A 22304-nucleotide genomic window follows, 5' to 3' on the forward strand; every position below is an offset into this window, starting at 1 on the left:
CACATTTTTCCTGACTTCTGTTCAAAATTAGTCACCCATCATAAAAATAATCGTCAAATTTAGGGTGAACTATTACAATTGCCTCGAAGAATGTACATGACCCGAATCAGATGTGTTGCAGCAGACGCACTGACTAAAACAGCCACAAGAGGTCAGTGTCTTTCTTTCAAAAGACCGTGAGAAAAGTGTTGATGTCCGTCACTCAACAAGAGTTATAACCAGCTCTATAAGAATCATTCAGATAGATTATGACAGAGTGCGTTAGAAGAAAATAAAAATGCAACATCGTTTTCCGCTGCAAATTACAGCTAAATTACAGTATTTGTATTTGGGAGTTCTCTCCTTCTCCTTTTAATGATATATTTACACTCAAAACACATACATATTTGCTTTTGTCTGACAAATTGAAAGGTTGCAACATGCCCTTATCCAAGTTTGCCAAATCAGATCAACACATTGCAGCACCCTTAGAGCTTTGACACGTTGCTGCTTGCATTGATACTTTTTTTTTTTTTTTTACTACTCTGTGGTTGCACCACAGACCGACATGCACCAACTCAGTTTCAAAATGTAATGTACGGTAGCTGGTGAGCTTTGACATACGAGTGATCAGAAATAAAGAACTATTTTCTTCAACATTTAGGTGCAATTTCTAACACGCGTAATGCGTTCGAAATGAGTCAGTTTCCCCCTTCCGTTCTTCAAAATCCCTCCATGCAGCTTATGAATGAAGCACAATGGAGGACGCGAACCCCACCGTGGCCGTCCCCACCCCCCTATTTCGGTCACGAGAGCTCGGTCCTTCGTGACGTCACACTCCAGAGGCATCCAACAGCCTTGTGTGTGGAGAGAGGGAGGGAGGGGATTCAGGAACAGCCCCAACTTTTAATGTATGCGGCCGGGGCCGAGCCGGGCCAGTGTGTCGGTGGGTCGATCCGCCCGCACTGTTTTCTTCAGCTTTCTTGCATCCTCCCACTTGAGCGGCAGCAGAACAACGACTCGCTGTTCGCTAGCTAATCCTTTTTTTTTTTTTTAGGAGAACCCCCAGCCGATTGCGCGACTCCATAAAAAAGGGTAAGTACGCGCTCCCTGCAAATTGACAGCATGCAATTTAAAGTAGTTTGCTGTAGTCTTGTGCTCATCAAGTGTTTGGGTGACAAAGATGCACGTCGCGCGCCTTTCGCTATTTTAGGAGTTCTCGTCTTCAACGGGAAACTCTGCATTTAGCAGGCACAATGCAAAAGGCTGGCAACTTTAACATGTTGGTGGATTCTTACGAGTACATACATCTGCAAACATGTTTACTCAAGATAATTGCGCAAATGTTGAACCAGGCATTTAAGTTGCATGAACCACAATAGAATTTGAATTAATCTGTTCTTGGGACAGGCTGTTTCAACATGATCAACTCACCAAAGTGTCAACCTTTTGCACGAAATATGTTTAAACATGATTTTGCAAAGAAATCGCCCAGTAAATTTCAATGAGAAATTAAGCTGGAGAATTTTGAAACTATTAATGAAAATATGAAAGGATAGGATTTAATGAGAATTAACTGCAAATATGAATGGAACAAATGGACGTCTTTTATTATTAAGAAAACTGAAAGCAAGTTAACTTCACGCAAAGCTCGTTAATCATTCATAACTGTCATACAAGTGTTATCCAATGCACCTGGCTGTACTTTAGAGCCATATTCTTCCTGACATAAAAACTAATATATTATCATAATTGGTGGTGCCCAACATCAGTGCGCCCGCCCCCCACTCACACTTAATAAAAATCTAACCATGTTCTCCCCCGTCTCCATTTCAAGAGGCAAACACTGTTACATTCAAATAGCCTAGCATTACTAGCATGCAAAAGTTGCAAAAGTAAAGTAGCCTCGTTACAAGGCTGGAATGCTCATTGGGATACCTTGGGAGGTAAATCATGGACAAGGTCTTCTTGGCTCCAAAAAAAAAAAAGGGGGCTTGCTTGCGGGAACTAAGTTGAAAATACGGTTGCCAGGCATCCCCAAGGGTTTGGAGGTGATTTAGAACATCGGAAGAAAGCATAGAAAGCTGGAAACCATTTGCAGTGAGGTTCAAATTAGAATAGCATGTGCTGTGTCTACTTCGAACCTTCCTGTTACTTTTGGGAGATAAGCAAAATGTAAAAATGGGAAGAAATTGAAAATGTTGATTGAATCGTGCTGCTGGACATCTGAATTTAAAAAGTTGGAGAAATAACATTTCAGGGCTTTAACATTTATGTGTGCCAACCTCCCCCCCCTCCTCCTGCTTCTTCCAGCTGTAAGTGAGCGAACAACTACATGGACTACTAGACCGAACATGAAGAGCCTTAAAGCCAAGTTCAGGAAAACTGATGTAAGTACTAAAACACATGCTGGTGACTAAGTCAGAAGTGCGCGCACATGCCCGCTTGGGCAGCTCTAGATGATTTATAGCCACCTCTTGGCTGGGCAAATGATTTTTTTTTTCTGCAAGAAAAACAAAATAAAGTCAACAGTTTGGAATCATAATATGCGTATAATCCACTTAGCCCCACCCCCTCCGCCCTTGCGTGCTTTTGTAAACACAAAACACATGGGAAAAGGTCTATGTGACATGGTGTGCTTTGACAGATTTAATTGCGGGTGCCACCACAAGGGTAGCACCTCCAGGAAAAAAAAGAAAAATGAGGTCACAGTCGGGAGACGAGGTCGAGAAGCCGTGATTGATGGCGTCGGAGCGGTGCGAAACAAACCATACTTTTCTCACGGTGATTCATATAAGAGGACCATAAGTGTGGGAGTACTGGGCTTGTTTCCAGCAAAGGCCGCAGTTGTGCAGATCTCAACTAGCTCGGTTAACCCTGCAGATGATTAATTCATCGTTTGGGAAGAATGGCTCGATCACGTATCAAACACTCACAGACAGGAAGTGAGGCGTCTCCACTGCCTTTGACTCATCCGCTGTCACCGTGGTCTTGACGGCAACGGAGCTAAGCGGCAGACAGGAAAAGTCGGGAAGTTCCTGGTTAACTTGAAGAGGAAGTTGATCAAGTAGGGCCAAGAATGTTTTTTGTGTCAAATGATGGGCTCAAAAGAAATGAGGAGTCATCTTTTAGACGAATCATTTTCCACTTTGAGTCAGGCTATGTTCAAGTCCGTTCACATTAGAAGTCATGTTGAATTGTGAGCACACAAAATGAGATTTAAAAAAAAAAAAAATGCTGTGTGAAGGTATGATAGCAGTAAATCGAATTCACCCGTTGCACCGTTCAAAGGCTGCTCATAAAAAAAGGAATGCACCAAAACTGGGTCAATACTGTACATCTGTACTCCTACGTGTGCTCATAAAAATGCTCCGATACAACGACACCCGATACCACCTGTCCTATACATTCTATACTCGTCTGTCCACCCTTTGCTTGGGCTATGCAGCTTGAGATATGATAAGGTTCTTCAAACAAAGAATTTATTCACACTCCTGTAAAGTTAACTGCAAAACTAAACGCAATAAAAAAAATTACACAATGTATTATAAAACAAACGCATACTTTCAACCTGAAATTGATTACTCATACTGACCTTGACTTAATTACTTCCTTCTTTCCACGTGGAGTAAATATGTAGTGACTCCCTGAGCTGAAGTCTCAAAATGTTGATGTTCTGGCTGATGGTGGGCAATTTTTCCCAGAAATATGTGGGTCAAATTCCACATTGCATGATTTAGGGGCATTTCAATTCGGAGGCTTCACTGTACAATGGGGTCCATTCAGAAGCACCGTTTTATTAGTAGTCACATGCTTTTTGTGTGTGCGTGTGTGTTAATGATCTCGAACAGGAGGGAAATGATGAACAGTTTGAAATAGTTGATGAAATATTGGGGATTCTGCTGGAAGCAAAAAAAAAAAAAAGCCAATAGAAATTTGTTTCGGGGTGATCGATGACACGTGTGGCAGGTCAAAATATTCAAAAGTCAATGATCTGGCTTGGGTCTAATATTTCCAGTGGGGGTCTGTGCCCCGTGGCCCCCCCTTAGCTCCGCCAGTGATCCCAGTTAAAATGTATTTTTTCAGTACAATTGACAATTGTTACAGTCATAGGTCACATGAAATAGATTATATGTTACAGTATTAGTGGCATTTTTTTGAAATTATTTTTTTTTTAGTCCAGTGTTATTAAACTGTAAAAACTTGGCACTTAAAACCTGTGTGTCTTTTACGTCCACTCTACATAGAATCCATGTGCAATTTGACAGATGCTCTTGGCATTTCTTGTAACCCCAAATATGAATCCCCGCTATTTTGGCCGGGCATGCAGCCAGACGAAAGTAAATGATTTGCCAATTCAATCTGCTATGTGGGAGAGAACAACCACATCCATTGTTCAGAAAAAAATGTCCTGTTTGGTATTGAGCCAGAAGATCTCAACAGTGTTTTTTGTCTCACCTTCTCATACCGGTCCTAAAACATGCATTTACAGTTGACACAAAAAGGTGCACATTGATGGAACATTTGTGAGTGGTGCCCATCCTGACTGTTACATAAACCAGTTGAGCATAGGAAAAAAAAAAAAGTCAGGGATGTGAATGTTGCCTAGAAACACGAGCAAAGCCGTTTGCGCTCGTGTGTCTTTGCACCCGTCACTCCCACGTTCTATTGAGCACTTGGATTGGCCCACTTTTGTTCTTCCTTTTATACACTGAGCGTCCATTGCTTTGCATTCAATTCAAAGAAACACAATTCTATGCTCACAAATTGAAATAAAATGGCCTAAAAATAAAACCTGGTATTTTTCTCCCAACAGAAATCAAAATTGAATGTATTATTATAATGATATAATTAATTTATCCATAAATTTATTTTAATTTAACACCACTGTCAATAAGCCTGCGATTCAGGTCTTCAATTTCCGACCTCCCGTATTAAACTTTTAACATGTAATCAGACAGAACACAAGTTGGGTTATGTCACACTTAACCTGCCCACTAATTTTCAGTGCTTGTTGGATTTAAAAGGAACGTGTGGAGCTTTATCACACTTGGTCATGCAAGGTCAACATGAGTCAGAGTCTGGTGGAGTTGAACGTGTGTCTATGTTTGTGTGTGTGTGTGCGCTTGAGACAATGTGTTTGTGGATTTGGTCTACTCAACTGTAAAGTGTTTATAATAAAATGTGTGTGTGTGTTTGGTCAACCAGACGTGTAATCTGGATTTACTGGAATAGGGTTTGGCAAACAGCCACAATGAGACAGACATGAAGCATTTGAGCAATCGTACAGCCGTAATAATGATGAGAAATTGCCATTTCCTGGTTTTTACGTCGTGAAAATACCTCACAGTTATGTTCACTTTACTTAAGCATGATGTCATACATATGGTCAAATTTTTTTTTTAAACAAAAAAGAACCACACAGCCACGCTAGCTCCTCAGTGTAATTTTGTCAACTGGGATAATTGAATGAATTTTGTCACTTCGAAAAAATATGGAGCATAATTATCAATGCATAAGCAGCAATTTATCACCGACACCTTTTAATTGGATGCTAGAATAATAAAAAGAGCAAACACTGAATATGTCATTGTACTGTATTAGCTAATCTCCATTGACTATTACCTTCATATTCAGGCTCTTTACTCCTTTTCGTCTTAGCTTTTAAGCACACACTTTCCCGATTAATATATTCAGCCTTTTGTTGCATTGTGTGTACATGACAATAGTGCCTCGCACAGACCTTGGTCCATTGCCACGATTTAAAAACTGCCCCCACAGCTGCCAGACTAGGTGGGATTAACCCCCCCCCCCCTACTCTAACCAGTAGTTTGTAACCACAAACATGGTCATGATGTAATTGATGCACAGATTACATCTCCTATCACTCCACACATCTGTTCCATGGCATCAATTAATCTGCAGGAGTGTGTATATGGGGGGGGGGGCACGACTAAACATGTCAAAATTTACGCTCCAATTCGACCATGTAAATTCCCTAATTTTAGCCGTGTAAATATTACAGGAATGGAGAGCTCCTTATCAGGCGTGATGGAATGTCTGCTGTGTTAAATAAAGCGGCGCTGCCCAGGCACTGGGTCACATGCTGATCATCTGAAAACATTTCGACAGAATGCTTTGTGCACCGCGGGGGATAAGAGCATTGAATTACACTCTTAATGCAGTTTATGGAGAAATATAGACCACATAAATTCAATTCTTTGCGAAGCTTTAAGATTTAGAGCGTCACATTGTGGCGGTTTAATCCTTCAGCTATTGATGGTTTCTTACGCAGCTGAAGCGTCTCTCCGGTAGGGAATGTTTTATTTGGCCCTGGTCGGACTCAATGTGGCCAGTCTGAGTTTATTCTGGCTGGGTGCAGCAAAAGGGTATTAATACTGAGAGTGACAGTAAAGCCTTAGGGAGAGACCCTTGTTAATCCGGGGGAGGAAGGGCGGGTGTCTGTGTTGACAAATCTGAGCCAGGGAGACAAGGGAGGGAAGAAAAAAAAAAAAGTCCGCAGAGATGTCCTCATTCAAACAAACTAGCCTGATAAACTCGGTGGCGAGATTAAAGGCAGTGCAGTAAAAGTAATATACAGCTAATCCCCTGTAAATTACGATGAGGGTGGGTCTGCTGAATATGTGGACCAGTTGAAAAATGGATGCTACTTAAATCTTTCTTATGCCTTCATGATGGAGCCATGAATATTTATCTGGCCGAAATGTATACCACAAGAGGTGCTAGCTACCAGCTAGCTTAGAAGCTAACAGATTTGTGGCAAGTGGAGAGACAGTTGGGCACATCTGCAGCATCACCACTTTGCCCGGGAATGTAAATAACGATAAAACCAGTATACAACAATAATAAAATCAGGAATAAAACCAATTCTTTTGAAAATACAGCCACCGTGTTGCCTCTCCTCGAAAGTCCCAATTACCGCAGCAAAGTTTTTATCACCAACTCCAAGAAACTTGGGGGTTAAACGTGGATCCAATTAAAATGGAGGAGAGGATGTTTCTTCCAGTTATTCTTTATTGCCTCTACATGCCAAGTATAAAAAAAAAATAGTATGGAAAAACAATCATCACGTTTATGACTTTCTCGCAAATGCCATTTAATCAGTAGATAAGGCCCATCCATTGTGATGATGCAAGGTCTGGCTTTGACATGTTTGGATTGTTCTTGGACAAAATGTTACGGCACCACATGCAGTGAACATGACTTAATCGTCTGACTCCATTGAGGGCATGAAGTCATACTGGGAGCCAGGCATACCTTTCTTCTCATTACAAAATAGCCAGGAGCAGATAAAGAGGCGGGGTTAAGTCAAAAGTCAGCTTGGGGAGAGACGACATCAGTGATGCAGAAGTCAAAAATATCCCATAAAAGTATTGTTCCCTTTAAAACAGAAGCCCGATATGCTGAAAATCGGTCTGGTCGATAATCGGTCTTTCTGGTGGCGCCATTGCTATGCTAGCTGTCCTTACTATTGTTTGAGGCTTTGCCATAATTGTAATTTGATTCCTGATTGGTTACAGCCGTCAAATATTTGGCCGAGAGAATCGGGCTCAAAACCGTCTCGATTATTTCTTTATTCTTCATGTACTTGAATCAAAGGAAGAGTCTGGCTCCCTGCTTTCGTTCCCGTTCAAACATCTTGTTTAGTTTGGCCAAAGTGGAACAATCTATCAGGCAAGGATGTGGATGAAGGAAGGGTTCGTCTCAGGCCACCTGAAAAAAATGAGAAATTTCCTTCACGAGAGACTTTTGGCTGGCGACACTTTTGATTTGTGGCTTGTAATGTTTTTGCTTCCCAGTTACCATACTGTGTATTTAGTCGAACCCGATGATTTAAGTCCGAAAAATGACAGATTTACAGCTACGGCATATCAAGTGGCCGAACGAAGCCTGTTTCCTGTTTATGCCGGATGGTTTTTGACTCCATGTGCTGATTAATGTAAATGAAGCATCAAAATAGCTTCGGGGGTCATAGTTGCTTTAATCAGCAAGCCTTTTTAAGTATGCTGTTTTATTTCCAAGTTCAGCCGTGTTTTATTTATAGGGCAGGAATGGCTATTTGTAGCCTAAGGAAGTGTTGCCTGGCGACTATTTTTAACTCCGGGTTGTCTTGACTTGGAGCAACAATTCCGGACATGTGCTGTAATCTGTTTTAAACACATACTTTGCTTTTATTTCTGGAATTGAATGCTTCGTGGCTCCAGTTGGAATTTACACGTGTATAATAGATTGTGATAGATTTACGACGGATGAACGAACACAATAAGATCCATGATCTGTTCTTGGAACGGCACGAGTTGTTTATAAGCAGTTTCTTCCATTTGTGTCTCTTTGCCTGTGCCCCGACGAGGACAAAAAAAAAATGGATGCATTGTTTGGAGACATTCGAGAACATCTGCTTTGTGTCAGATAAGGCGTTTGCAGTTACAAGGCGCAGACGATCAAAGGCCAACGACATTGTAAATGTGTTCAGGCTTTCCTTGGGCATTTTCATTTCCTTTGATTCTTCCGTACGTACATACGCGTGTCCTGCCATCTTCTTTCCCAAGAAAAGCATTTTCCGGTAAAACTACAAGGTTATTCCCAATTGTCTTTCTGGAATTAACTTCAATTAAAAATAAATTGCCGCTACTGTACACAGCTTTTGATAATAACTCAGCAAAATCCAAATTAAGTCCCTAACTTGTCCACCAACACTTTATCTTTACATCAACAAAAAAATGGCTTTCCCCATATTTTGAAGAAAAGTCAGAGTCTTTGAAAAGAGAATGTTTTTTCATCTAGCTCTATCTGCTCTCAGTGATCACAGTGGTGTAAAAAAAAAAATAAAAAATCATGCGCCGCAGGAAGTACTGTTTCCACATCAGTGTTTATTTTTCCTTCATGGAATGGAGGGTGTTCAAAGAAACCGAGAAATCGGTCTTAGCCCAACATGTTTGAGCAAAAACCAGCAGGTAAACAAACATCCATGGCTGCTTTACCAAGTGTATATTTTCTTTGGATTTTAACATCAACCTGCGGTTTGAACATTAAATGAAAACAATCCATTTTTTGGCTGTTTTTTAATCCCTCCACATTCCTTTTCCAATTTGCTTCTTCCTTCCTTGCGTCGTATCTCTTCAGCTCCTAAACTTTTGTCCCTGGCGCTAGCGTCTGGTCTGGACAAACAGGAAACTCTTATAGTGTTATCAGCAAACTCTGTGTGTCTTAATGAGTATCTGGCTAAAAACAGCCAGGGGAAGAGGACTTGTGTCCACACCCATTTACCGAGTCGACTAAAAGAGAAAGAACGTTGGGAAGGAAGCGAGGATTATTCCATTTCCCAGTGCACACAGAGGAACAAAGACGTTACCGGTTTACAATATCATTGCGGTTTTAGCGGCCTTTGACGCACAAGGCAAAGTGGGTGGAGAAAATTTTAGCGATACTTTAGGAAGTCCAAGAGGTAAATAAAGAGTCGGGATATACTGCTGATCGACAGCTTGCCAGCAATTTGCTGTTTTAATGCACCTGCTTATACTTGAGCGGCCATTTTGTTCACTTTTATCACGCGGGCTGAGTCACGAATGATTATTTCATCAGGCTCCTCACCATGATGCTACACGGGCCTGAAAGTGGAGCAGCGCATTCCGCTCCAGTTCAACCTGTCCGTGACAATGTCGTCTAATGCTATCGGTGTCACGCTGCTTTCACTTTTGTTTAGCTTATTAGCTAAGCCGCCATTATCATTGTTTTCTGCTCAAGTATCTCTTCTAAATGTCAGGCAATCCACAAACGGTTTACTGTTAATCAGCAACAAATGATGTGCTCTTCTTTCAAACAATCTTGAGTACTTGCTGAACTTTGGCATCAAGCCTAATTCCTATCAACATATCAAAATATTGACTAACAGGGTGCGACTTTGCAATTTTTTTGTAAATAACCAGGAGAGCTTACAATACGGCTGCATAAGATACTTTTAATATGACTTCTAATAGACCGGTAAGAGACCTTACATAATCTTTATCTTATCTTTAGTAATTATAAATCAACTGTACACATTTCAATTCCTAGCAGTCATACCAGAGAGTCAATTAGCATAAAATATACCCCCCCCCTCGCAGTGCTAAATACTACGAAAAAATGGTAGCGTAATGAAAATATGAGAAATACACCAAAGTAAACAAATCGCCTCATTTGTTGTAAAACGTCTTTTTGTCCGCCTTAAAACACTTGATTAATGACCGCTGCCACGGTAATGAGCGCTGTAATGTAAATATTTCTATTTGATCAGCAAGCATATGGTAGTCTGGTAGTTTAGCCTCGACACGCATTCGACGGTTCATATTAGGTGTCAAAATGAATCGATTAATCTTCAAATAATCGATTATCAAATTAATAGACTAATCGGTTAGAGCCATTTTGTAGAATTAGCCAAATACGCTAATGTTAGCATCTCAAATAATTGTTTTTATAGTCTACTTTGGAAAATAATAACCGGAACAGATTGTGTTTGACTTTGGCGGTTCCAGCGTAATGCTCAGAGCACACTTGGTAGAACACCTGGTGGCCATCTATCTCCTCAACATGACCCTTGCCTGTGTCTTAGTACACTGTTATTTTTCACTCGGCCATTCAAATAGCTCATCTCACGTTTCCTTGGAAATAGTCTCGCACCTCGTCACTCCTTTCAAGTCTCGTATCTTAGCAACTACTCTAGATAACTTTCCCGAACATCAAGGCGGACAATGCCCGAGTCAGCATTTCTTCCGTTTTTTTTTTTTTTCAATTCATTACGCCGGCTCGTGTCAACTCTGTGGTTTGCACTGCAGCAATGGCTAGTTGTCATTCTATCCGAGGGCTCGCCTGCCAATTTTCCACCCGCTGTGTAAAATGTATCTTACTGATTACGTTTGGGGCTTTGCCACAGAGGCTATTTTCACCGTCTATCTTTATATTGGCATATTGCGCTGGCACGCACAGGCCCCACTTTGTGCAGCACAACAATTTATTGAGTTTGCAACGTTAGTACGATGCAGGTCAATGGGCTATCAGGTCTCTCATTGTCATCTACTGTATAGTCGTTTATATTTTTGCATGCTTAAATTTGAATGACTTAAGGATCTTATGTTATTCTCACTCAGTTTTAAAAACTATGGTGCTCACATACTTGACTTCACAGCCTGCAAAAAAAAAAGTGTGCCCTTTTGTGTAAACGTGTGTTTATGTGTTCAAACTGGAAATTGCTTGCAGGAGAACAAATGTTTTTTGTGGGCCTGTGCTAAGCCAAAGAAACATTCTCTTGCTCTTTCTCTCCCTGGGAGAAACATGACTCACATTAAGTATTGGCGCTAGGATGACATTTGTGTGTAAACCAGCTGACCATATTGGGGCTCGAAGTGTTCGCAATGTTTTGTTAGTTGACTGAATTTCCTTTCCTTTGAATTTAGATTTCAAAAATTGAATTTATTTTTGTTCTCCAAATCCTACAACTTCCCATGTTGGACTTTTAAGTCACTTTCACTTTATGCCTCCGTAGGTCAACGAGTGGAACAAAAATGACGAGCGGTTGCTTGCTGCAGTGGAGCACGGCGAGGCGGAAAAGGTGGCGTCCCTTGTTGCCAAGAAAGGCGCCAGCCCTGTAAAGCTTGACAGCGAGGGCAAATCAGCGTAAGTAATAAAGATGGGGGAAGATTCTTTAAGGCCCGATTTATATGCCCGTCACCTGAGCCCATAAACAGACACAAAAAATGGGAGATTGTTGTCACGTGTAGTAAGCAGCCATTACTTGCCAGAAATTCCTGCAAGTACCTTCAATGCACCATGAAGCAATCAGAGTTAATCCTGCATCAAAAGTGGGGCTCAGCCATCTTGAAACGGTGCTAAAACTCCATGTAAATATTTGACCCAATTCTTTTTCCCTTGCAACACAACACCCGCTGACCTGCATGTGTTTATCACCCAGTAACATCACAATACGGGGGAGAAGGTGTCGATACTGGAGCGTGCTGGTGAACTAAATGCGGCATGCATTTAGTTCACATCATTGACCTTTTCTCACACACACACGAAAACACACACAGGCTCGCAGATACCCGCAACCTTTGTTGGTTATGAAGAATGCGGCAGGCTAGTCTGTGCAAGACAACGGCACAAAGGGCGAGTCCGTGGCATCGCCATGGTGATAAAAAGCTGGTTGAAAGGCATGTGGGCATAGTTGTGGTATTTGTGTGTGTGTGTTGTCGACATTGAAGGGAATCTGCATGTGTGTAATTTGCTCATTGGGGTGGAAACGGTTTTATAGAAAGTCGTCATTCTCCACGAATGAGAAAGTAGCCTGTTAACTCACAAACTGACAAGAGCAAATGGAGTGCAAGTTTGGCCGAGGTCTGCGTGGCCGTATTTTCCAGTTTCTTTTTCTTTTGTATTCAGGCTTCACGTCGCAGCGTCACGTGGTCACGTCGACTGCCTGGTTGCCCTGCTCTCGCACGGCGCCGACCCGACAGTTGCTGACGTTGCAGGTTTGCGCACACCTTTTTATCTTTACATCAACAACGGCTATGTTTTGAAGAAAAAGATCACTTTGCGTCTGCTAGTTTTATGCTAACAATGCAGAACTGTGGCCGTGATCTAATCGCTTACGCGGCAGATATTTGGACACAAACGGTGCAGCAGCACATGTTAACAGACAATATAAAATAGAAATACTCACAATTATATGTTGTTTAACTCATCCCTAGGTTTGAACCCGTTACACCTGGCAGCCAAGAACAACCACACAGAATGCTGCAAAAGGCTAATTCAGGTAACTAGCAACATTTTCAGCCATTTTTTTTAAAGCTCTTCAGAAAATGAAACGACTCCCTGACGTTTGGAAAAAACGAGCTTTCCCCTTGCCAAAACATAACTCCTTGATAACCTATTTCCTTTCCAGAGCAAATGTCCTGTTGACGCAGTTGACGGCTCGGGAAGGAGCGCTTTGCATCACGCTGGTAAGCAGAACATTTATTTGATTGATTTATCGACGAGGAAATTTTGGACCAGGTTGTGGGAAAATCTCTCTTTTTGTAAGCCCTTGGGCTCATATAGCCTGAATCATCTGCCATTCCCGGAATTAAATGATTGTGCCGTAAAATGACGAATGAATGATCAAACAAATTGCTCATCTTGGATTGTTGGAACAAAAGAATCCTCTCAATTATTTTCCTCTGTGTGATCCACTTCTGCAAGCTTGGAGGAATGCTCTTTTGTAATAAATGTACTGTCTCGTTTCATCCGCAGCTCTTGGTGGGAAGATCCAGACTGTCCAATTTCTGTGTGAACTGAAAAGTGCTATCAACTTAAAAGACGCCGTACGTACCTCAATTTTGTCCACCTATTGTACAGTTTCCAAAAATATGAGTAAAAAAGTGGCAGGCGATAAATCACTGCGCCACAGCTGCGCACCCAAATTGATTAAATTTGTTTTTGCGGATTTTGAGAAAAATTGTTACGCGACTCGCTTGTACGAGTATGCGCCTGAGCTCCAGGGGTCAGCGTACTGTGGGAACGACACTCACCAGCCGCAGACTTGCGGTCTACATCGCAGCGGCGGTTCCATACCTGTGGTTTGATCCGAGTGGATCGCGTGATATTTAATGAATGCGTGTGTAGGTTATTTATTTTCGTCCGCATACGTTTGAGGCGTTCTCGCGACTTTAAATAAACACTCGGCGAGTTATTGAGAAGGCGATCCATTCTGTGACTGCCGCTGTACTAATTTATTTTGTATTACATTTATATAATTATATTTTCTATTTTATACATCTATTATATGTAAGTGTATTGGTTTTAAGCGTATTTAGGTTTTATTCTTATTTGCATATTTTCCTGCTGGTGATTTGGTTTAAAAAAAAAGACAAAAGAAAAAAAATGTTTTGGGCTGTCTTATAAAAAAACAAAGTCCACCATGCTAAAAAAAAGCTCCTCAACTTTTGAGATGTTATGGAAAAAGGAACGGTGTTCTTCCTCACTTGGGCATTAGCGCCATGACGCAGTCACCTCTTTTTTTTTTTTCTCACATAGTTTCGTGACTTCTCTCACCACACAGTCACTGAACATACCATTCATGTCCAAGGGTAGTGTCTCATGTCCAAGTCCCGAGTCTGTATTTGAATTTTCCTTGTCTGTATGTCATGTTGGCACTGCTGTTATTTTCCTTCCCAAAGGACGGGCACACCCCTTTGCTCCTGGCAGCCAAACACGGCCATGCTGAAGTGTGCATCGCTTTGCTCGACTGCGGCGCTGAAATCAGCACTTCTGACAACAGTGGCAGGTAGGGAAGCACAACAGCAGCCCAGTTGCAAACATTTTCATTTGGTTGTTTTATATTCAGGGTTTTAATATTTACTATTAAGCTGCCATGAAGAAAAAGTCACAATTAAAAGCCCCACCCCTCACTTCAAAATAGCTCCAAGATGGTGCCAAAGCAACCATTTTATATTAGACATGGCTTTGGCCTGCACACAAATACAATAACAAAAAAAAAAAAGTCCTACCGCACTTATACTGTGAATACTCACTTTGCAGGACGGCGTTGATGCTCGCCGCAGAGTCCAATGCGGTTGCTGTCGTGGAAGTTCTGGTTCACAGAGGGGCTCTTCTGTCAGCGGTGGATTTGCATGGCCACGATGTCCTGCATTACGCCAAATTGCCCGCCAACTGTGAGGTCAGAGCTGCACTCACTGCTGCTCTGACCAGGCAGCTCCCTGGTGAGAAACAAAAACACACATGCAAATAATCAATAAAGTTTGAGTGTTTTAGTTGACCCGCTTTCATTTGAACTTAAGCACAGTTGTACTGGATGATGATAATGCAGTCAACACTGCCATCTGCTGGAGAGTCTCGGGAGTTTTTTTAAAACTTTTTTTCTTCTTTTGTACATGTTACAGATTCCAGGTCCCCCTTAAGTCCTGCGGTAAGAATCTATGCATTTAACAGTGTTTACACAAATCAACCAAGGTGAATTGTAAAAAAAATAAAATATATTTTACCTACATTTATTGATTTATTCAGGTGTTTCCTCATATAGTGGGGGTAGCAGAGTCTAATCAGGTTTTTATGAGAGGGGATGCCTTAAATTATAATGTATTTGTTTATAGTATGTTTTTGTGGAAGACGCCCGGTTATGTTTTTGACGATTCAAATCTCGGCTGCGACTTTCCGTGCCGCATACAGCAAGTCTTTAAACTCTTGACTTCAGCTTTACAGACGAGGTGCAATTTTTTTTTCACTTTACATAGTGTCAATTAGGGCAGAGGCCACTATTTGAGGAAATACGATACATACATGACAAAAAAAAAAAGATCGACATCTTTCTACATCAACAGTCCCAATTTCTGTAAACCTGTTAGTTAAAATTAAACTCAAATTTGATCAAACCTCCTTGAACTAACCACCACTGATTCCACTTCTTGGCTTTTTGCTGACCCCCCCTGTAGCATGATCAAGTAGCTAAGCTAAATGATGAACGGATCACAACTCCCAAAAAACGAAAAGCACCTCCACCTCCTCTTAGTCCACTGCAGGTAAATAAATGCATGTCTCCTCTGTACGTCTTGCTTGTATCAATATCCTGCACTCTTTATTAATACACATTTGGAAGCTTAGTATGCAGTTGTTGCCTAGCTTGTTTTCTGTGAGCAATGTTTTCCTAAAAGCAAAAAAAAAAAAAACATCTTGTTCAAACAACCTCTTGGGCTTTGTTACACGATAAACGACTTTCAACTTTGTCCGCCTGTAGAAGTCTGGAACGTCTTCTCCTGCAATGTCTGGAACCCCCTCGTCCAGCAAAAGTGACACCCCAAAGCGATTCTACGACAAGGTAAGGATCAAAAGCACTCATGACATCAGAGTCGTACTAAAATTGTAAAACTGTACAACAAAAGAGATCCCACCTCGACTCTTATCCTCTCCCAATCTCCACTCCCACTTCACTTTATCTCGCACCCCCTCGACTGCTCCCTCCCCCTCGTTCTGGCGTGGAAGGACGATGAAGTCCGAGAGGACTTTGAGAGGCTGCGCAACCACCAGACAAACATGTTGCTGGAGACAACGGACGACTCGACGCACGCCGACGAACTGGATCCGAAGGTAATCGCAACGCTGCGTCAGCTTTTTAGATAAAACCATCTCTTCTTCATGAGTGACATCATACTCACCTTGAACGAGCCAAAAAAAGGACAAAATGTATCCTAGCATATGCGTTTTAATATTAAGGAAAATATTTTCGCATTGTGGATGCTACGTTAACTTTTCAATGCGTTTGAGAGGTTTAACACTTCAAATTTGGTCTACATGAATATCGAGAGCTGACATCTGTTTCGAGCTCAACTTGTTCACCTTCAGCATTCTTGTGGAGGTCTAACTAAAATGCAACATGTCGGGACTTGTTTGCCTGTCGGCTGACTTGCCAGTGGTCCCGACGAGCTCGTGCTTCTCAGGTGTCTTCAGCCGCTAATGTACGTGATGCGTCGACAGGTTCAACCCGGTCTCGCGCCGTCGGCCGCTCTCGTTTCGGCCCTTCAAGCCAAAATCACCGCTCTGACTTTGGAAAACCAGCAACTGGCTAGCAATTTTAAGGTAAGAGGCGCAATTAGAGAAGAAGCGTGATTTTTTTTTTTTTTTTTTTGGACCGCTGTTTATGTTCAGCCTGTTTGCAGAAACACCCATCACTCCAAGGAAACGAGGACCTGAAAGAAACCAGCCGTCCCGACAGCATGACCTCTAACTCCTCCTTCCATTCCACACGCGATGACTTGGAGCCAGCAGCAGCTGTACCGTCCACCGCCCACGCACCTCGGGAAGACGGAATCGAGGAGGAAGGGAGCCAAGAGGAGACCCGATTGCTCAGACAGGCGCTCGAGAGCGTCCAGATGAAGCTGCTGGAAAGCAGAAAAGAGAACCGCTCGCTGCAGGCTCTGGTGAAACCCGAGAGGAGCGGAGAAATGGCCGAGGAGGGAAGCGTGAGGGGGAAAGCAAAAGAGCAAGAGTTGATCGAGAGTCTGGCGGAGCTACAGGCAAAGCTCACCGACACGCAGGAACGGTACCACCAAGCCGTGGAGGAGGCGGACGAGTTGAGAGCACAGATGGGAAGCGGCGACTTGACCAATCAGCGGCGAGCGGCGGCGCTGGAGCAGGAAGTCAAGCAGCTCAAGGGGCAGCTCGTCCAGACGGGCTGCCAGCATGAGAACGCCACGCAGAAAATGAGACAGCTGGAGGAGGCGCTGAGGAGAGCCGAGGAAGAGAGACGGAACGTTCAAGAGAAAGAGGCCAGGGCGGCAAAGATGGAGGAGCTCTATAAGGAGGCGCAGGAGGAGATCAGGATGCTTCAGGTATGCGGGTTTCGCCGCTGACTGAGTTAGAGGCGGGGCTAACCCTTTTCATTGTCGTTAATTAGGAGGCTCTAAGGGGCACAGTTCCCGTGGAGGCGGCAGCCAAAGATTTTGAGGATATGAAGTCTGAGCTCAACGAAGTCATTTGCGGGCTGCAGCGCCGCCTACTCGAGTTGTCGCATTCCTACAGCGAAACGCGGGCTCAGCTCGGCGCCACGCAGCAGCAGCTGGCCGAGAGCAGCCGGCCGCCGTCGCCGCCCTCGGAGGAGCTGCAGCAGGAGATGCAGAACCGGCTGGAGGAGATGCAAACGTTGCTCGCCGAGACGGAGAAGAAGTACTCGGCGGCTCTGGAGGAGATTTCCCAGCTGAGGCAGGAGGCGGAGCTTCAGGCGCAAAGCTCTGTAACCCTCGCCGACCACGCTCAAGTGATGTCGTCGCTCGGCAACGCCATCAAAGAGTTGGAAAGCCAGTCGGAAGAATTGAAAGAGCAGCTCCGACACAAGACCTTGCAACTGGACGCTCTCCAGAACAGGTGAGAGTTTAATCTGGGTGAAACGGTTCAACTCTGAGGAGCCTTTTGAAACCATCTGGTGGTTTACTTCAAGGCTAGCGATGGAGAAAGACACCACCTCAGAGGATTCAATCTCCGGCGAGGAGCACGTTAAAATGCGAGAACAACTGGAGGGCGAGGTGAACCACCTGACGCAGCTGCTCCAGGAGGCCCTCCGAAAGCAGGACGAGATGGCTCTGGAGGCAGCTGACGCCTGGCAGAAGGTGAAGGACGGGAGTGGGGGGAGAAGACAATGCCGCTTTCATGACTAACGGCCATTTTCTTCCAACCAAAAGGCGCGGGACAACCGAGCAGAGCGGGAGGCCATCCAGGAAGTTCTGACGTCAACGGAGAAAGAAAATCAGAGCTTGACTTCCAGGTTGGCAGAGTCCCAGGACGCTGTGTGTCAGCTCAAACAGCTGGTGGAGAATCACGTGGCCTCCGAGAGGGAGAAGAACAAGCGGGTATGTCGCTTTTAACCGGTCAGACAAAGCTCGTCACGCTAATGCGTCTCATCCATCCCCTCTCAGATAGACGACCTATCTCGGGAAGTGGCTAAACTAAAGGACGCCTTAAACAGCCTCTCGCAGCTCTCGTACAGCGCAGGATCACCTTCCAAGAGACAACAGCAGAGCCAGCAGCTGGAAACCATGCAGCAGCAAGTCAAACAGTTGCAGTTCCAACTAGCTGTAAGATTTAGCCTAGCTTAACTTTCGCATTAAATTACATTCAATTTTCCCCTCACACTTGTTTTGTTTACATCTCAGGAGTCCAAGAAGCAGCACAATGAGATCGTTTCAGTCTACAGGATGCATCTTCTTTACGCTGTTCAGGTACTAGGTTCTTCTAGGTTCATAAAAACAGTTCTTCCCCCGCCATTTAAAATAAAAATATTTCAATAAAATAAAATACGTTAGGTACACAAAGTCATCTCTTATTAAAATTTGCAATTGACCAATGCAATGAGCCCATGATAAAACCGGCACTTTTTAGTGATGTGAAAATGAAGCTTCATATGTGAGTCATGAACCAGTTGTATTTTTGTCTCCTCTAGATGGCACCATTTGGGTTAACCCAATGTTCAACAGAATGCCAGTGCCATCTAGAGGAGCTAAAAAAAAAAGAAAAAAAAAAGGGGCACATTTGGACCAGTCAATCGCATTATTAGCAAGAAGCTAGGCTAGCTGTTGAATAGACTGGTGACTAGAATGTGGTTGAAAATGCTTCCTGTCATTTTTGATGTGGTGAATGACTTGGCAGATGCGTTGTACAAACATTCAACCGGTTTGTCTTCTATTTGTGTTCGGAAAGAGTGCAAGCTGAAGTTCCCTTCCCAATTGGCTCGAATTGCGCAATCATTACTTGACCAAATATTGGACAGGTTTTAACATGAGATGTTTTGGGGAGGGGGGAAATACACTTTTAAAAACAGAACAGAATAATTAGTCAGGATAATATTTTAGACATCCAATAATCAGATATTTAATGTTAATGGATGGGAAATTAAATATTTATGCTTTCATTGATCATTTGTCCTTTGCATTGCACTTCAGGGTCAGATGGACGAGGATGTGCAGAAAGCCTTGAAGCAGATCTTGATGATGTGCAAGGTGCCAAGTCAAACCAAGGAGGCCTGCTGAGACGTACTGAGCGCGCTCCAAAGCCAACACACGCAAAATAAACACACTGAAGTCAACTGATGCCGCTGCTGCTGCCAAGGTCCTGCGAGCGAGGCTGCAAGACGGCACGGCGTGCCTCTGAACTTCTTACACGGTCTACTTGCAAAGTCACAACTCGAAGATTAAGGCAAAGCCCAAAAGCCAACAAGCCATCTTCACAAAGTAGATTTGAAATCTCGTGTTGCTGCACGAAAGCAGCGACCACTTCTGTTACATTGTGTGAGAGGGGGGCGGAGCCTATTTGGTGCTGCCATTCATAGCTATTTTTACAATGTTATTTTTAACTCTCTGTCCAAATGTGTAATAGTTACCCTGGTACAATCTAAATTATTTTTTTTGCCCTGATAGCGATGCATGAGATCGTGGCCACATTCGCATGATAATATTTGTAACTTTTTTTTTTTATGATATTAAAATGGTGTTTCTGTCCAAGTTACTGTACTCTAATGCAGAGATTTGAATGTTTTGTTTTGTCCTCCAATGTAAAAATGCACTATTATGTCTACTGACGCCTTTTTCTTCATACACTCTTCATTAAATTGTAAAAGTTTGAATATTTGGGCCATAAAACGATGTGGCTGTTTTCAGGTATTGTGCCTGCACTTATTGAGAAGACGATTTATTATGACCGACATGTTTGCATCCCAGTTTGAGCTTTTCGACGCCATATTCGAATAATTTGATGTCCCGGCTCCATCTCATCACTTTTAGTGTTTGAAGCACTTTTATGTAGCGGATCTCCTAAGACGTTTTACTCCTCCACCGTTTTTTGCCTTAGTACTGTGCCAAGATCCATGTGACTTAATAGGTGACTTTTTCTGGAGTGTTAGGAAAAAACAAACAAAAAAAATCTGCCTGCTTTCATGATTGTTTCTCATGTCTTGCTCAGGAAGTATGTTCACAACACTCCTGAAGAAGATTTGGTTTTCTTTCTTGTATGTTTTGTTTTTTAACATGGCATCATAACATCTACCATCTGGGCCTGTGAAATATTTTGTAAGGGAAAGCAAGAGAAATAAATTCAGGTTTATTTGTTGCGTGTTTACCAGCAGTTTTGTGGGGATGTACAGTTTTTTTTTTTTTTTTGCCGTTATGAATAAACGTAACACTAAAATAACGCATTTGTATTTTTCTTTTTTTTTTTTACAATTTACACAATTAAATGCATCCAATTAATTCAACATATAATTAATACGATTGTCAGTTGGACAGACATCTCCTAAATTTGGTCAATTTAATATTTTTTCACAAATCTATACTGCTGGTCTGCCACCACATGGGTTTGTTCTTCACTAATTAAACATTTTAAACTGTCCTCGCTGGAGAATTATAAAAAAAAAGCCCTACCTGGCTGTAAATGCATCATTGGCCACTAGATGGCAACATTTACCATCGCCTTAATACAGTATTTGTCTGGCAACCCAGTTTTGGTTGTGGTGAGCTCCTCTGCGTTACAATTTCAGATTCAAAGTTTGCGTATCAATTTTATCCTCCTGTGTGGTGTTTGCATGTTCTCCCTGTGGCTTTTAAATTCATGGAAAACTCAGGGACCCCCTGACCCTAACGAAGACAAGAACTACAAAAAAAGGGCGGGTGTTTAGATACTTGCGCCAAATTGACATTGGTAATTTCTCAGGTGAAGTTCAACTAGGGATCATTAATCTTCTCTTGTGTTTCCTCCAACCAGTGGCACAAAACAAGTGGGTTTCCTGTTCCGGTTCCTGCCCGCTGGGCAAACACATCTGTCTTTACACAATAACTTCCTGTCAATCGTGCTTCCCCACATGTTGTGACCTCGGGGTGCTGCGATCCTAATATATCATGGGCTCATATTTGTCAAGGCAAAAACGTGCAATTGAAAAACTGGGGATGTTCTAGAAAGTGGTAAAAGACACACAGTCAGAACTGTCTGGGAAAAGTCAATTTCAAGAATAAAGTGATGAAAATGTATTTTAAAAAAAGGCAGTTATGAGAATTAAATTGAAAAAAAAATCCCCAAATTGAGGGAAAAAAATAAGCTAAAATTCCATATAGTCAAAAAACTTTCAATGCAAAAAACCATTTGACGAGTCATCATTACTGTCAATATTATATTCTTGCAAAATAAAATAAATCCAATAGTCGGGAAGTCAAATATGAAACTTATGATTTAATAATCTCACTAATCAGTGTGTGTGTGTACCAGGAGGCAATAATGACTTTGTTGCTCTGGAAACATTTGTGTTGGCATACAGCTCAAAATTGTTGAGGGACACCAAATCCACGTTAAGTGCCTCCGCGGAGGGAAACGTTGCTTTTGGCATGTGGCCTCTGGGGAACCTTTGGGCATGTCAGTAATGTCAGCCAACAGAACTGCAGGGAACCCAAGGAACAAATAGAATACAGTACATATTAAGTTTCTAAATGACCACTAAATTGGCCCCTCCCTCCAAACGTCTTCATTTTTGTTGTGTTGTTCTGGCCTTGAAACAGGAGCGCAGTGGAGGTGCACACCAAGAGATGCATGCGGCTTAATTGCTGCAAGATGTAACTCGGCCTGCGGCCCACCCTGACCCCCAAACACATTCAAAAACCTTTTTCCAAGTGTGTTTCTTAAAAGCAACAAAAAAGGAGGGGCCCACATGAAGGAGTCAGCTCAAAAACTTTGCAACCTTTTGTTTATTTGCTGGCAAAAGACGACGAGGTTCTCTTAATCAAAGCAAATCAAAATCTAAGTGCAGTCGT

General features: G+C 42.6%; 1 protein-coding gene and 1 long non-coding RNA gene across 3 annotated transcripts; one reads left to right on the forward strand and one right to left on the reverse strand.

Moving 5' to 3' along the window:
* Positions 1-803: 803 nt before the first annotated feature.
* On the forward strand, positions 804-20615 carry rai14 (retinoic acid induced 14). Of its 2 annotated transcripts, XM_049739013.2 has the most exons (22): positions 804-925; positions 1037-1074; positions 2293-2369; positions 11519-11649; positions 12412-12500; positions 12720-12784; positions 12914-12971; positions 13261-13331; positions 14187-14293; positions 14548-14729; positions 14910-14935; positions 15459-15545; positions 15761-15841; positions 16006-16110; positions 16498-16599; positions 16680-17351; positions 17417-17883; positions 17957-18125; positions 18198-18365; positions 18432-18590; positions 18669-18734; positions 19455-20615. In XM_049739013.2, exons 3-22 carry the CDS (start codon positions 2334-2336, stop codon positions 19539-19541), a joined length of 2928 nt encoding a protein of 975 aa, XP_049594970.1. In that variant the 5' UTR covers positions 804-925; positions 1037-1074; positions 2293-2333; the 3' UTR covers positions 19542-20615. The 2 variants fall into 2 exon arrangements, with proteins under 2 accessions (XP_049594970.1, XP_049594971.1); XM_049739014.2 differs by lacking the exon at positions 15459-15545 and having other exon boundaries at positions 887-1074.
* On the reverse strand, positions 7072-14678 carry LOC137839549 (uncharacterized). The gene is made up of 2 exons (XR_007485537.2): positions 14541-14678; positions 7072-7713 (listed from the first exon to the last, which is right to left on the reverse strand). It is a non-coding gene; the product is annotated as an uncharacterized lncRNA (long non-coding RNA).
* Positions 20616-22304: the final 1689 nt, after the last annotated feature.

Source organism: Syngnathus scovelli, chromosome 13 (assembly GCF_024217435.2).
Source record: "Syngnathus scovelli strain Florida chromosome 13, RoL_Ssco_1.2, whole genome shotgun sequence".
Lineage (NCBI taxonomy): Eukaryota > Metazoa > Chordata > Actinopteri > Syngnathiformes > Syngnathidae > Syngnathus > Syngnathus scovelli.